General features: G+C 42.3%; 1 protein-coding gene across 7 annotated transcripts in view; it reads right to left on the reverse strand.

Annotated features, from left to right (window-relative positions):
* LOC6613202 (filamin A-interacting protein 1-like) overlaps positions 1 to 17,267 on the reverse strand; it is a 70,805-nt gene that overhangs the window by 3,779 nt on the left and 49,759 nt on the right. For 3 of the 7 annotated variants that reach the window (XM_032727481.1, XM_032727488.1, XM_032727498.1), the window contains 3 exons: positions 16,566 to 16,724; positions 3,684 to 3,958; positions 3,300 to 3,542 (listed from right to left, as the gene is read on the reverse strand). In XM_032727481.1, the coding sequence (XP_032583372.1) occupies positions 3,300 to 3,542; positions 3,684 to 3,958; positions 16,566 to 16,724 (677 nt within the window). Of the gene's footprint in view, positions 1 to 17; positions 220 to 3,299; positions 3,543 to 3,683; positions 3,959 to 8,564; positions 8,940 to 12,260; positions 13,344 to 16,565; positions 16,725 to 16,810; positions 16,926 to 17,267 lie in introns of those variants that run through there. The other 4 variants (XM_032727507.1, XM_002037646.2, XM_032727511.1 and 1 more) reach the window with 4 other exon arrangements.

Below are 17,267 nucleotides of genomic sequence, written 5' to 3' on the forward strand. Positions count from 1 at the left end.
CTATATGCTAATCATACCTGTTGCTCTTCAAATACCTGAGCAAAGTTAAAGTTATCCGTAGTAGTAGTGAAAGTCGGAGTGCTGGGCACGGTCCAACTGATAAGATCGATGTCCAGATCCATGGTCTGTGCCGATAGATTCTCGTTGGTGAACTCAAAATTCTCAAACATTTTGTCTTCGTTTTGAGCGCAGAGCTGTGTGTTGAACACGAATACTTTTAGTAGACTGATGGCCACTTTTGGCCAGCATCCGCTTTTATAGCAGAGATCAGCAGGTAGGAAGAGATCAGAGCGGAGGAGGACTTCCGCAGGTAGCGAGGGATCAAACAAACCTCCCCGGATATGGCCAGCAAAATATTTACAAGGGATTCCGAGGCAGACGGACCAAGTAAAAATGCGATTCTAAAAACATGCTGGGAAAAGGGTGAAGGGTTCGGTATGCTTGCTCCAGCATGAACAGGCACAGAAAAAACTGAGCCATGCAATGGGTGGGTGTATCCCTTTTGGTGGGTCACGCCCTGCCTGACCGAGGATTCTCAGGGGCGGATCCACCCAAAGGCTTAGCGATCCTAGCTGGCCAACTTCATGTGGTTTGGGATCAACCCATCGAGGCATTGGTCACGCGTCCGCCAGCTGAAGGTGGAAAGCAGTTTTCCGTTTTTGGGGCGTCCAGAAGGCACTTCAATTCCGCCGTAATGGCGCGCACCTTCTCTGCAACACTTTGGGTGGATGCGTGTCGAAGTTTCGGAGCGCCTCGAAGGATCTCACACTGGATTTAATGGAATCGATTCTCAAGTGCCTGTCACAAGTTCGAACTGGCTATTGCAAATCGCAATTTGCACAGGAGTTCAGTTACCACTTAAGTTGACAAATTAGCGTAAAGAACTGTGTTTAAGTGTAGGCAAATAATTTAGTTCAGTTTCTAAGATGAAAATCCCGTGTGCACTATAGTTATCCAAATTACTATTTAACTGATTTTAAAGTGCTGTGGTCGATAGTCGCCTAGCCAAATCTGATCCCCAATTAAGAGTTGCCGACCAGCGATTGCAAATTGCCTCAACCACGCCTGCCGTGGCCGTCGATCCTGTCCAGGGAACCTGTCTCCGGCGAAATCTCTGTCTCAGCCGAAATCTCAATGTCTCGATGGGTGACAGTCGGAGTAGATTGTAGATGGCCAGTCGAAGACAGCGACATTTACCTGACAAGGACGTGTTCGCAATTAAAGTGTTGAAATTAGTGACTTGCCGCCGTGAAACTGGCTCGACTCGACTGGATGATTTAATCCTTTCGCCAGCAGTTGAGGCAATTTTACTTTGTAATTTATGGATTTAAAGCAACGGCGATTGTCCTTCGCATTTAATAGTGCATCGTAAAAACCTAATAAAAATGCACACGAGCCTGGTCCTTCCGCAAACGATGTGATGTCCTTGTCCCTACCTTGCTTCCTAGGTTTTCACACCGAGCTGTGAAATCTCGCTGGATCACATCTAAATAAATATTTGTGTTGCAACTATTGCAACATCAGTTTAGGCTTTTAGTGGGAAAATATTACGCGATTGCCGCGTTCCCTGGAATTTTCCATCCGGCCAAACAAATCCCCTGCATGTTTGCATTTGCAAACAAGTCCAACAAGTTAGACAAATATTGTGGTGTGCTCTTCCGTAATTCCCTCTAATAACGCCGGGTTTGTTTTTTCGAAACGTGCCTTAAACAAACACAAGAACTCTGAACAAATATGCAAATTGCTTGCGCAACGAAAGGATTTAAGCAATTTATTCTATGCCATTTACAGATTTGTTTTTTAAAATGGCGAAAAAACTTGTTAAAAATAATGAAAAACAATCTTAACGCTCAATAGCTCATATATAAAATATATTTTAAAATATGTCTTTACTTAGGTAAAGAAAGATATTTCGCCAGCTGGAGAATTAAATGATTTAAATTCCTTTTTTCCTACTTTGCAACTTCCTGCAAATTCCCCCAGCTCAAGGTGCAAAAATTCCGACAACAGCTTAAGGGATTCTGGAATTTTTCCCCACATTAATGACTTTCCTTTCAAAAAAAAAAAAGTGAAGAAAAGAGAAGAGAATCGTTCGCAAATGGCCAACTCAAATGACATCAATACAATGGCACAACGAATTATCCTTTCATTCTGTGTATTGTGTCACTTTCAGCTTGCGTAAGACCGGCTAAATCGGTTGATTTTCCAGCTGAAGCAGCAGCAGCTTGGTCCTGGCAATTGTTTCCATTATCCTGACAGCATTCTGCATGTGTTGCCCCGAAGACAATGGCTATACGCAGTTGTCAACATTTTCGGTAACACACGTAGGTGGCTTGGGGAAATGTGTCTCTTGTTCCGACAAGTTGAGGCATATCGGAATTTGGCCATTTCTACCTAAATCAATTGTGGTTGAGAAGCCAGCAGACAAACATCATCATAAATCGATTTATGATTTGCGTAGATGATGTCGTAGAGACGGTCCTTCTCCGCCAATATATGCAAATGTTAAAATAATGTTTTTCGCGTTTGTCGCGGATTTTTATTGCCTTGTTATTGTTATTTAAGTGAGGTTTGCCTGCCTGCAAAATAACAGGTAAAATTGTACTAAAAAGTCTGCCACTAAGCCGAATTTTTCCGCATCCTTTAACATTTATACTTTTCAAGCAGAAATCTCGCCAAAACTCACACGTATACCCAACGATTCCCCGTTTTGTTCCATCAGAATCCTTTACACCGAAAAATGGCCAACAATTAATTGAATAGCTGCTTCGTGGACCAAGTTGAATGTGCCACCGTCTCACACCCTTTCATTTTTCGACGGAGAAAGGCTTCCACACAAAGCGAAAGGGACGGGTACGGAATAGTAGGTTCGGGGGATTTTTCCAACTTTTGTTCGACAATTTCCGTATAGTTTTTAATTAGTGCAAACACAAAAAGTGCACCCATATTCCCGGCTCAGTTTTCAGGGGCTCGGCTTAGCCGGCACTGACACAATTAAACAAAATTAGCTCAACTTTAAGCGTAGATTAAGGCAAATTTCTCATACAATGCGGCCCGCATACGAGCACGTGTATGTGAAACAATTCGGGAATTATTAGAGCAGGTGATTCCGATCCGAGGCGATCCGGCACATGTGCCTGGCAATTACAAAGGACTGCGAAAAGTGTCTATACCGGCATCTATTCCATTTGCCTTCAAAGGGCTACGGCAGGGATATAAATCCCTGGCGCCTGTGTTCCTGCAATCCCTCACTGATCCTTCAGTACTCGCTACTCGCTACTCGCTAGTTTAAGACTCACCTTTTTGGACAGGAACTGCACCATTACGGCGAGGCCCAGAATCTGGCGGTGCTCCTCCTTCCGTTTGAGCTGGTTGTCCTGGAAGAACTTGGCCAGTCGGGCGCAGTCCAGCTCTCCTTCCTTCGCGAACGGTTTCAGGACGGGATACTGGGCGGCTATGTCTACGCGGGGCGTGGCCAGCATCGTCGTCGAGCTGATCGAATTGCTGGTTTCGTGGGGCAAGGGCAAGGACAAGGCGTTTGGCTGGTTTTTAAAATTTAATGTGATTAATATTAATATTTAATATGAAAATAAAGAAGATTGTGAATCTAATATTATAAATCTTTTCGCTTTTCTCGGTAATATATATATATATATATTATATATATAAATATATCGATTTACCTCATTTGCAGTGGTGATTGTTGCTTCATTGAACGGGACACTGGCCTCTTGTTCCTGTGGATTGATCAGCGGTAGGGGTGATGCCGTCGTGGATGCTTGTGGATCCTGCTGGTCCTCGCATCGCTTTAACTTGGCCTCCGTCTCACAGGGTAACTCATTTCCAATGGACGTACGTTTTGAGTCCCGCGCCATCGGCGGAGTTGGACATCCGCTAGCGGATTGTCCATTGTTCAGCTCCTGGAGTTCGGTTTGATCCACACCAGAGCGCAGGGATTCTGTAAAGGCACAAGAAATAGCAAAGTCAGAAGTGTTTTATTTCAACGAGAAACCTTTTTATGAATTGCCGAACGCGAAATCGAAAGTGCCATCTATTATTAAATTGTAACCCAGCAAATCCCTAGGATTACGCAAGCTTCGTGTGGCGAAAGTCTTCGCTCATCAACTGGCAGATGAAAATCTAACTGTTGTGATGATGAGCTAACGATGATGAGCTAACCGTGATTCACCCAGCTGTGGATCCACCATGCTTCTTCTCCAGGCCAAAAAAAATTACATGAGTAATTGCTTCGTGGCCGCAAAAAGACCAAAACAAAAACAAAACCGCAATGAGAATACTTTTCTTTTTGCATAATTCCATTGACAAAAGGGAAAGCTATATATCTAGGTGTAAAGAGCACCACGCCCTCCGTCACCAGCTAATACCACTTTGGTCAGAGGCGGGCCATCTCATCATCATCAATTACCCGATAGCCATGGCTCCTCGCATCGGGGGGCCGTCAATTAGAGAGGATGCGTGGCCACTTTTTGGCCAACAAATTGGCCTTGACAAGCCTTCAGATTGGGGGGATATATATATATATATTTATGTGGCATGGAAAGTGGCGGGAGGAAGTTCAGCAACCCCGCCATGATCAAACCATCGATCAGCCAGCCAGCCAGACCGACTGCTTTGGCCATAACTTGGCCCGATTTCCTTACTAGCCATGCCGCCGTCCGTCTGCCCGATTCCAAATCGAAGCTGTGGCCAAGCCCAAAACTTTGCGCATGGATATACACAAATGTATATCCGATGTGTGGCCATAATCAAGCGTTGACGGTTTTATGTTACCGCATAAATTTATAGCCAGAGTCGCGCATACAAAGTTGTCAATGTTTGCACATGTTTGCTATGTTGGCATCGCAATTGCTCGCAGCGAAAGCAAGCCTTCCGGAGTTGTCGTCAAGATCATTACCCCGGGATGCATGTTTAGACATCGAAAGTAAATTAACTGGTCATGAAATACTAACTAAGATGATAGCGAACCAGAGAGAGTAGTTTCTTTGGAGGATTAACTTCAGATTTGATTTATATTCTATGTTTTCCACCAAAGAAATACCAGCTCTTCCATAAAACAAAACCCGCTGTTTCAGGAAATTAATTAAGGCTGTAAAACAATGAACAAATTAGTCGAACCAGCAAAGTGGCTATAAAATGATGGCGTTCGATTTTAGCCACATTAATTGATTGTGCAATGTTTACCAATCAAACTGTAAGTTAACGAAACCGGATTCGCCTGAAATGTATGTGTTATGTTTAGCAAATCGAAGCATAAATTATTACATAAATTATTGCTGGCTTTCAACATTCCGAATGACATTTTGATTTGGGCAAAGACAAGTTGGACATTTTGCAGACATTATTGAGGCACTGCAATTGGATTTTCCGCCTGATAATCCCATGAATGTTTCTAGAACATATTTAATGATAATTATTAATGGGAGACCTTCAGAATCACCTGTGGACCTCATCCACCTCGACTTTGAAACATTCTCAATGACACACGACCGAAACAAGTCTGGCACACGACTTTTGAAGACGGCATTTCTCATGGCAATTAGGCAATTAAGTAACATTAGCTACGACCAATTAATCGCAAGGCCGAGAAAATCCTGTTGCGGATTTTCCCCTGATTTCGCACAGAATATTCTCACGGCCCTGTTTTGTTCCCGTAGAATCGCAACAAGTTGGTGACCCAGACCCCTGATGGCGATGGGTCTGCATTTTATGGCTGAGAAACCGACCCCTCAGTAGTTATATGGCCGGAATCCGTGCTTTTCCCATTTCCCAGCCCATTTCACACTTGGATTTTTATGGGTCTCGGAATAACTCAGCAGCGGGTGATTTCATTCAGAAATTCTTAGTCCTGCTTGGTTTTTTTTTTGTTTGGTTGACATGGGCGCGTGGATTTTCCCAAATACCACCGACAATTTGGTGTGAATGGGTGTAATTGTTTTTGAAACAGGTTCGTATGAGTTTTGTATTACTTGTAGTTGCATAAAGGTTATCAAATAATATATAAAATGTTTCATCTCTTTCGTTAGTCGTTGTTTTCCCCAAAAATCACTTCTCTTTTGAAAATACGCTAATTACACACTGACTGCGAAAGCCAATAGAAAGTGTTGGTGGCTTTCCACCGTCACCACTGACATCCGACATCCACCATCCACCAGGTGTGGAAAACTCTCCCCCACCCAAGATCAATCAACATCAGCGCACAAAGATTCGGATTCGGATTCGGAGTCAGTGTCTCCGGGAGGGTTCGCATTCGGTCAGCCGAGCTCATAATGACGGTTTGGGCTGGGATTTGAGTTTTAGTTTGGGTTTCGGTTCGCCAAAACCCGCCATGTGTCGAGGTAAATGCGAATGCGATGCGATGCTGTGCTGTGCACAGTGGGCACTGTAGGACACTGAATGCTGCACAGTGGGACAGCGGGACTGTGGGACGGACGTACCTGCACTGGGCGATGGAAAATAATTGAAATTCCGAAATATCTTATTTGGCATTAGGCAGCTGCTGTTGCCGTCGCCTTTTTAGTGGATTTTTTGATTTTGGAAAACTCGGCTCGTTGCTGCCCGACAACAACAATGACAGCAACAACCCGTCTTAACCCATGGCGACCCACAAAAACACGTCCAATGAAAATGCGCGTAATTAAAGGCGAACAACAGCAGCCAGTCGAAACTGGCAACTGGCAAACTGGCATTTCAATTAGCTGCGTTTTGGGAGAAGCGAAAAAAGCAGCCAAAATCACTTTACTTCACTCGACTCGACTGTCTGTAAATGTAACTTTGTATCTGTTTTATTTCACAGTGTTTTTAGTCGATGGAGAGAGGGGGAAGGGAAGGGTTACCAGGGGTGCGTAGCGAAATAGACAACGCTTAATTGCAATTTAACAACAAATTGTTTTAGCAACGAGACAGAAGCACTTTCTGTGGGCGAGAGTCAAGTGCCTGGCGGCGATTTTGTGCAAATTACTCGACGTATTTGAGCTAAATATGATATGAAGAAAAATATCTCAAGTATTCAGGCGATTCATTAGTGTAAAAAAAAATACATGGAAATTCCAAGGATCTTGATAGCCAAAAGCTTTTAATATTTAATTAAAGGCAATGTTAAGTGGTGCAGTATGTAGGCCTAGTTTGATATACACAATCGCTGCTTTTTTATACAAAAAGTTTGCCCAAGATTTGTAGTGCTATAATTAATATATTTTACAAACCGGAAGAGCCATCAACATTCGAAGAACCAAAATGCACACTTCCCTCAAATGAAATGGAAAACAACAGATGAGCACGTCATTCATATCGTTTTTCACCGACCCTGAATGAGACAAAATGTAAACAGTATTTGCACTAAATTATGCTTTGTGCCAACCAATTTGTTTGCTTGAAAGTCAAGGAAAGCAGCTGGGTCGCTATAAACAACTCCCAATAAACAGTGGATACGAATTAAGGGGGTAATAGGGCTAGCGGAAGATCTCTTCAGCCCATTCTACAGATATATATATATTCGTAGATATATCTGTAGATGAAGACGATCGATTTCTGCAGAATGTCAATCAGGCAGAGTCAAAAGTCGGAAAAACTCCATGATGGGCAGATCATCGCTTCAAACTGCCCACGATGTCGGCGGTGATGAAAGACGCATATCAAGAGATTTCTGGCATGGATTTTTTATTTCATCCATTATGGCTAGATATGGTATTTAATTCATGTTTGTAGTTCATGATTTTCACTCGGCCAACGCACATTTCAAGGTCGCCCAGTCGCTTGGCGCATTTCCATTTCATTTTCCTATCTCTTCTCAGCGGCTAAATAAGCCTTTAAAACACTTTTCGTTTTTGGCTCAAGTTCTAATGATTATTTTTAGATAAGTTCTGCCTTCGCAAGCTAAAAAAAATACAAAAAAACACAACAAAGCGCGCAAAATAGACGAAATCAGTGCACTATATATACCAAATGTCTAATTAATCATTACATGACCGAGTGTGCGTTTAATTTCGAACTTTTACTACGCATATATCATCGGCTTATGTATGATTTTCAGATTATTTTGCGGTTGCCATACGAATAAAAACAACAATAACGCAGAAAAAGCTTCATGACTGGAAAGCAAATGAGTAAGCAAAGGAAATTGGCATTGAAAAATAATTAATATATATAAAATGCTGTGAAAGCACAAGCAGTGCTTTGTTAAATAAAAATTCTAATATATATACATAATTTAATTTGTTTTGCTACTGTGTAAATGTTTATGCCAAATTCATGTTTGTGCCATGTGCCAAAGTTCTAGGCCAGACATCAAATTTTGTACATATGCTTTTTGGTTTCAGTTTTGTTGCTTTTAATATTTGTCGGCCTTTTTATTTATTTTGCACAACATTTATTTTGCTGATATACAAATATAAAGTGCATTGAAAAACGAATGAATGAGAAAAACGGAAATTGCGACGCAACTTAAATATTTTTGAACAGCTTAATTTCAGAAACATGGTAGCTTCAGGAATTTAAGGAAATTTAAAGCATTCCCTTATCAATTTGAAATCCCTGAGCCAGCTTACCGCCAATTCCCTCGTCCTCATAATCGCAGTTCGCAAACGAATCTGCGTTGACAGCTCCATCGGATGCAGTGGATCCAGTTCCGCCCACATCGCACAGTGCCATCATGGTGCTTCCGCTCTATTTGGCTTAATTCCGCACTGGGATTTCAATTAATGGACGCGGAGCTGCCATGGCGGATGGATCGATTTTAATTGGCGACTCTTGGGGACCTCGCTAATGAGGTTGAGCCCTTTGACTGGGATTTCCAGGCACCGCATTCACATTTTCCACTTCCGATTTCCAATGCTCGGCGTACGCACAACATAAAAAATGGCTAACCGCCGGTGGAAATTCATTAATGGAACAACGACGAGCGACGCGATAGCGCAAACTTCTAAGCATAAACTGTTAGTGAATTTAATTCAAACGAAAGAGGCGCGCTTTTCTCGTTGTCGTTGTGGCTTCGTTGTTCATCGTCGATCTTCGTTGTTCGCCGTTGTTGATCGTTCGCCACGCAGTTGTTGCTAATTTGGGGCCGATTTCACCATGTGGTGGATTATGGGATCCCACAAATGGCGCACAAGTACACAGTGAAAAAAATTTAAATCACGTAAGGTAAAATTGTAGTAAGATCAGTAAGAAGGAATAACAATTTATAAAGTAAAGAGCCCCAATATAATGGTTTTATGATTACTTTTTCTAGTGTATTTTTCATGTACGCCTTGCATTAATAAACAAAAATCATACATAATTGAAAGAGACACAAAATCAAACTGTGACGTCAGACACAGAAGGAGACTGAGGCATAGTAAATTATTATCATGCTCAATGGAGAGCTCTGGTGACAAAAGCAGTCGAGGATGGCGCAGTGCATCACTGGGGGTCACGTAATTGCCATAGCAGGCGCTCGAAACGAGCGGGCCACGCGGCGTATGAGCAATGCCTAATTAATTCTTTTCGTTTCGCTTACAGAAGCCAAAAGACTGGGCGACTGCTGGCTAATTAATGACCCAATATAAATCAAAATTTAATGCCACAAAATCATGGCAGCTGTTGTTGTTCCACAAAGAGCGTGGGCGGTTCACGCAATAAGTTAAATACGTTAAGTAAAAGCATGGCCCAGTGAACTTGTCAACAAGTGTTAATTGCACTGCCATCGGCAGACACAAAGTACACAGAGCGAAAAGCCTGACACTTTTCACGTCGCGGTGCGTAATTCAATAGAAAAGTCGGTGGCATGGTTTAATATCTAGGGTCTCTGTTCGCTTTTATTTGGACTGTCGAGCCATAGCAAAGCACTATGTCGCGACAAGTTGGCCAAAGAATCAAATAGAAATGGGGGGAATGACAGGCCAGAGTATTGGCGAAAGACTTCGAATGGGGAACACAAAGTTATTAAATTATCCACGCACAAATTTCAAATTATAACGCGCAAATGGAAGGTGGGCAGCGTGGCGAATCGCTGGAAATTTTTGCGAAATTAGAAAAACCATAAAACCATGTGCGATAGAAAATCATAATTATAAAGCCATTAGGTATTTAATTAATTCCACTAATTAATAAATGTGTTAATTAAAAATATAATTATGGCTAACTAAATGTGTTGGAGTTTCCTTTTGACTCTAGTGAATTCTATTGCATTTCACCATTTTAAAAGCAAGCCATGTAAAGTTTATTGCAATCTAGTAATCCCCTTTTTTTAATAGTCCCCAAAACCCATTTGATATCGATTGGTGTCTTAATAAAAAGCTGCAACAGGCACATGGCCTTAATTATAGGGGCTATCGGGGCAAATCTTGGCCAGAAGAAAGGCAAGTTCAATGCTTATCCGTGGCTATTTAATGGCATTGCGCATACGCCCCGTGGTCCGCGCTTGACAACTTGGCCGTCGGCCAAAAATCGAGACCGAAAGTCATGGATCAATCAAGTGGCGGTCTCTTTCCCCCCGGATTCACACTGGATTCACTGGCCCGCCAGTGGCAACAATTTGTTGCGCTCCGTTGGCCAGAAGCCGCCGCTTGGATGCGGACTTCTTTCGTTTGTTTTCTGCCTGCACTTGACTCCATTAAAGAAAAGCCATGTGGTCACAGTTTGGTAGCGCCAAAAAGCGCAACCACACCGTTAATGAGCGCAGCAGCAGCAATGATTTAATTACCTTTCGGCATAATTCACTCATTTCGATGTATTAATTCACTTCGGGCTATGAAAATATTAAAAGCCCAGGGAAAACGCACCATAAATGATTCAGTACAGTTTGTCGGACACTGTAAACAAGAGCGTATAACAGTGGAGCCTCTCTGCAACGAACTGCGCATGTCCTGCCGCTGCGGCTGTCATATATCTCATACACAATGAGTGTCAGTGTGTCACACAACAAACACACAAGCGAAAAAGTACATTATGCAATTTTTATGCTGAGCCAAGCGACACAGAGAGAGAAAGTTTTGGATACTTTTTTGTTGGGGTAGCTCGCCGCCGATGAGTCATCATCGTCATCATCATCATCAATGGGGGTAGTTAGTAGGGGATTCTTAAGATACCAGAAAAAACAGGCTGGTATCTGAATAGGAGCCCTACGAAAATCGATATTGGTCCACGGCCAAGAAGAGGAGTCAACCGGCCAGCTTGCGGTTTTCCACTTCTTGTTGCGCCTTCGGATGGCGAGACATGCGCAGAATATGTCTGAATGTTTTCGTGTAAAAGTGTTTGGAATCTTAAATACTAAATAAGACTTGCCAATCGGTTAGGATATCACATTTACAGAATCTGGAACAGCCTATAGAGCCAAGAAATGACACGGAAAGTATGTCCACTACTTTGAAATAAGTAGGAGATATAGATATATCATGTCCATCTATTATAGTAACTTTTCTTATGCAATGGTTCCCGCCAAAAAATAAGCATATCAATATCTAACGATCGTTCAACTAAAACCATCGAAACTTTTGTCAAATCACTATTTGCCTTGGTGATCTCACTATGTGTCAACATTCAAACCAAATAAATGACTTGGCACATGAAAAAGGAAAAACTCCAGCAATTAAGATGTTATTTCTTACTTATGTTGAGTTTATTTTTAGCGGTTCAGCCAAAGGCGAAGTTTCATAATTGAGCCAAAATAATGAAATGGCAAAAAGACGAAAAATGGTATTTGCCAAGCTGAGCATAATAACTCAAAAAAAAAACGAACTGTTGAAGAAGAGTATTAAAAAAGAGGAAGTTAGGAGCACAAACAACAAATGACTTCAGTGGAAATTATTGTTGTAACGCCTCGTTTGGCATTAGTCGAGAACATAAGATTGTTCATACCCTGTAACTAAGATAGTTTCGGATGCCGTTAGACTTATGCTACTTCTTCTTCCTCTTCTGGCTTTGGGTTGTGGGTCATGCCCAAGCAATTTTCGAATTATACAATGCGATTCGCTGGTTTTTGTGTAGCCCAGCTCAAAGATCTCGCATCTCATCTTTCACTCACTTGTTAGCCAAATAGCCGACGGCCAAAAACCAAAAAACAATCCCCATTGTTTTCGTAGTGAAGGAGAAAAGGAGAACTAAATGGGTCACTCGGCATCTAAATCTGAATGCAAATCTGCTCCAGGCAATTAACAATTCGGTACAGATAGTATGGTTTAGGAACATCACTCTGATATCTAGTATCTATTTTTGTGCACAGCCGACTTTCCCAGTGTGGGAATTGATTTTTTTCATCTACTCACCGCCGCTTCGTTTCTTTTCGGCCAGCGGAGATTTCTGTTTGCGTGGCATGCGAAAGGAGTTCCACAGGAAGGAGCTGGATGGCGTCGACGATGTCAGCGAGGACTTGATGGTGTTCTTTGTGTACGAGCGGAGAATGTCCAGTTCGCTGCTGCCGGAGGAGGAAGCCGAGGAAGTTATGGACTTTGAGGTGGTTGTGGGTATCCGCGATGTCTTGGCCATGTTGTTGTTATGCGTGCTGCTGTTGTTGTTCAGAAGTTTGTTTTGGCCAGCGCCATCGGAGGCATTCCCCTTGGTCACTGCCCCTACTCCGTTTCCGCCGCCGCCGTTGCCTGCGCCTTCTGCTGTGCGTCCGATTCCCGAATATATTTTTCCATACTTAAAGTCCTGCGAGTGATGGTAATCCTTGAAGCCGTACCTCTTGGGCTGCACATTTTTGTGATTTTTCAACATCTGCTGGAACTCTTTCCAATCCGCGACCGATGGCAATGGGTACGTGGACGTGGACGCGTCCTTGTGGGCATTCAGACTTTGTGAGGAGCCGTACAAAAGTGACACAAACTCGTTGAGACCCATTTTCTGGAGCATGCGCCTGGGGCTCTCAGTGGCTCTCAAACTGGGCAGCACTTGCACTGTTATACACAGTTGCTACTTGGTTATTTGCTTGCTTAGCCACTGGTCATACACTGCGCGAATAAAAGACGTCCGCTGCTCTCGGAGTTCGCCGCGCAACTGAAGTGTATCCCCACAGTGATCGCTCTCTCTCTCGATCTCTCTGTCGACACCAACGTCGCTGCTTTCGGTCGCCGGCTTTAACTTGGTCTTGCGATTTCGATTCCAACTCCACTCCACTCCAACTCGAACTCGCAGCGACTGTGCAGCGACTGATATGGCAAAAGCTGGCGGGCCACCAAAAAAGTCCTCAAGTAAAACGTAAATTAGCACATTCGACGAAAGATTGAATTTGAATTTCAAAAACGCTTTGAAACTAGAATAGCAGGATATTACACGACGGAAACAAATTTTGTTGAAACTTATTAAAATATTTTGAATTTCCAGCGACCCGCACGACCCAAGCGTCAATTTCAAATGACAGATTTCGGAAACCAAATGGATTCAACATTCAATCGAAAGCAACCGCCCCTTTCACTATTATCAACGAAACCATATAAACTTTTAACCTTTTTGCGGCAAATGTAATTATATATTTTTGTTGAGTTTTTCAAATATTGTCGCCATGACTTTCGCGTCACAGTTGGCCAACAGCAAAAGTAGTTTTCCGACCAAGTGTGTGTATGCAAAATACAAAATACTAGCTATAAACATACAGAAGCGGAGAAAAGTTTATAATGATTACGGATGGTAAGAAAAGAACACAGCGGCTCATTAAGAGCCACGCTCCAGTTAGAAGCTCGAGGGCTATAAACTTTATCAGGTTTGCCGAGATTAAGCTGGGATAATTATGGAGCGCGAAGAAAGCATTTCTATTGAATAGAATTAACCAACTCGACCCGGATTCAGCCAACATTCAAATCAAAATAGAGGCCACAGAAATTGATTTAACAAGGAAATAATCATGGCGTGTGCCGGATGGATATTGTAGGTAATCCGAAAACCGAAAGTTTCAGATTAATAGAAACTCGGGGCGACTTACATAAGCGGCAGAAACAATTGTTGAATCGAAGAAAGCCAACTCGCATTGCAGTGCTTGCGAAATTTGGCTTAAAATTTGGCTCAAAATGTATATGCCCATAAATATCCCGGTCGAAATTTATGCATAACTACCGCAAATCGCAGTTCTCACGCCAAAATATATTATTCAAAGGCGAAATTACTCAAGCCCTAAGAGCTCCCAACAATTTATGCAATATTTGGCTTCGGTTTAAGTCAACTTTTGTGTGCAAATTATAAGAAACCCCCATCTTCTCAACTTGCATAAATTTGTCATGCGAATTGAGTTTGTGAAACTACCGCCGACAGTTCAATACATTTTTGTGGGTTAATTTTTTATTTGTTTTAGTAGGTAAAATGATGTAGGAAAGCATAGTTTATTGGGGCGACAATATTTCAATTACTTTATTGGCCACCAACGAAGCAATCTGCTAAAAGAGCCCAGCCATTTTCTTGCAAATCTTTGGGCTTTCAAAAGCGTTCCATGTGTGTGGGCCCGTAATGAATTGCAAATTGTTGTGGAAACGCTGGCGTACTCAATACTAAAAGTAGTAATAGGTTTTCATATTGGTTACGCATGGCAGAAACCCGTCGAAGAAAAGTAAAAGTATTTCCAAACAAAAGGCACGACGCAAAGATACTGGAAAGGTGCGTGTTGGTGTTTGATTTCTTGTGAAGAGCGGCGGCCATTAACTTTTTTTTCCCCACCCAGTGTACATCAGCAATTTGCCATTGCAAAATGCAAAACAGTTAATAGATTACGATGATGTTGTCTTTCTCGAAGCGTGCCGTCGCACGCAGATGGCTAAAAGCGCTTGACAATCAATCGGTTAAGAGCGTGAAAAGTGGCCATAAAGAAAAGCCCACGATAGCGACGACACCGCGCTGAAATCAGTGAACTTGATGTGTGTAGGCCATAAATTAGAGTGAAAACAAGCGCTCAGATACGCGGAATGGACTGCCTGTGGCCACACAAAGCTACAGACTCACACTCGATAGCAAACCAACCAAAAAGAGTTGGCGTGTTAAATGCCTTTGTTTATTCTATACCCTATCAAAAATATTTGTAGTTGGTCTTAAGATAGATATATATATATATATATATATGCTCGATTTCATTACTATTTCTTTCCAACAAACCGCAGAAGAGCATTTAGATATCATCGCAACTTTCCCAACGTCTACTTCACATGCGGGCCACAATCACGCACAATCAAAATTAAATGACAACTTAATTGATCGCTCCCCCAAAGTGGATGGTGTGAAAGCAATAAATAAAATTCGACAAAATAGTCGAACTCAGCGCCAAAAGCAGATGTGGGTGAAAACTGATTGCTTCGAGCTTGGCTTTCGTCTAATATTCCCAGAGATCGGGGGAGAATTACAGGGTAGGGGGCGGGGGCGCATTATGCCATTTAACAAACAATTTTACTTCAAATAAGCCAAAACGATGCAGTGGCTCAAGAGTGGAGAAGGGAGAGACTGGAGGGGGGTCACTGGAGTGTGCACCAACGCCCAGTATGAAAAACAAGAACAAAACGCACGGCGGCCACAACTCGCTGAACATCAAAGCAAATTTCGTTGGAGGGGCAAGCACAAGTGAACGCAAAGCGGCATAAACAAGTTGTGACATTTGTGCGCAGAACGAGGGGGGAAATTCTCTCAGTGTGTGTGTGGGCCATAATGTAGAACCACCTGCCAAGTGGGGGTCATGCACACGATTATATAAGCACACAAAACACACATATGTGTACATATACGTATGTGGGAAAACTTGGCCATTAAATTCACTGGCATACTCAATTACTGAACGGGCTGCAGATAAAGAACCCAACTGATAGCTAAAAAGCCAAGAAGTTCGGGCACTAAAATTGAATAGGATGGGAAAACTTAAGAGCGTCTTTAAGCTATTACTAGATAAATCTTATCATTGTAGTATTTGCAAGCTGGCTTAATTACTACCTGGAAATTGGAGATATTTTTTCATCGAAGAAGACCTAATTAGTTAAACAAGTCGTATAGACGAATCCCATAAAGATAATCACCGCCTATTAGTGGCATTCTGCCCCACCTCAATGCAAAGCAGATACTTGGGAGTATATAAATATTTTATTTGCTTATAAACGAACAATGAACCCACAGCCAAGTGCTGAGTTTGTCATTGAAATCATTTAGAGGCGTGCCACGCATTTGACACTAGCAAGTAAGCCAAGATAGAACTAGCTGTATAGTATAACTAATGTGGCGCAGAAGCTCAGTTCGTAATCCCCGAACGGCTAATTAGCCGCCTTAATATTAATTACAAAAGTTAGCCAACTTTTGAGCACAAAAACTGTCCCCGGGAGAGCATTTTGCAATGGACCAGCCAACTTTGTTCGTCGGCCATTGTGTGATTGTGCGCCAATGTAACAAATTTTTTTTTGGCCAGACAAAAAACTTTGGCGGCACGTTCAGATAGATAAAAATTAATTTGATTTGAAGTAAACTTGAATTTCGTATGCTTTCACTTCGCGTTGGCCGAAGGGAAATAGGAAATAAGTAATGGGGTTACAATTTGAGCTGCTCCAATTTCGATTTCCCTTCGCGCGGCTAATTAACTTATTCGAACTTATTTTTACTCTTCTGTTGACACTTACCCTCGGAAACGCCGACAATTGCTGGACTTTTGATAATCGCGGTTGATTTAGTTTTTGCCGATTGTTGCAGCTTGTTTGTGGCTCCGGATTTGGTGGCCACCCCTTTGATGGGTGTCGCAATTGCTGCCGGACTGGCCAAGGTGCCATTCAAACGTTTATCTGCAATGAATGGGCGAGAAAAATCGTTGGTCAATAAATTGGTAATAAACAATGCGGCATACTTTCAGGCAGCAGCAAAAACTCACTTTCCAACTCGTCGTTCTCTATGTTTTCTATAATTTTAACTGCACTGCCCAATGAATTTTTACTGCCAAAATGCTTGCGAATAAACCTTCTTAAGCCCATATTTTCACTTTACCACTCCGAGGACCGAGTCTCATTCGAAATATGGTATAAAGAATGAAAATACGGATGCAATATATATTTTTTCAAATTGGTATAAGGCAAAGTTTGTAATTTGTGTACGATTTGTGTCACATTCATTGAGCCTACTTGGTTCAACTATTATGATAAAAATGCCGCTTTCCGGCTATCAATGCACCTGAACGCTCAAGTGGCAGGGAGCGCAGAAAGCGCAAGAATCTGCATCTGCAACTGAATCCGAATCTCAATTCGGTGCTGGGGAAACAGCGATCCCGAGTCGCTGGCCGCCCAGCATGTCATAATTTGACCAAATTAATGAAATCAAAAGAAAACCAGTTT

Source organism: Drosophila sechellia, chromosome 2L, assembly GCF_004382195.2.
Source record: "Drosophila sechellia strain sech25 chromosome 2L, ASM438219v1, whole genome shotgun sequence".
Lineage (NCBI taxonomy): Eukaryota > Metazoa > Arthropoda > Insecta > Diptera > Drosophilidae > Drosophila > Drosophila sechellia.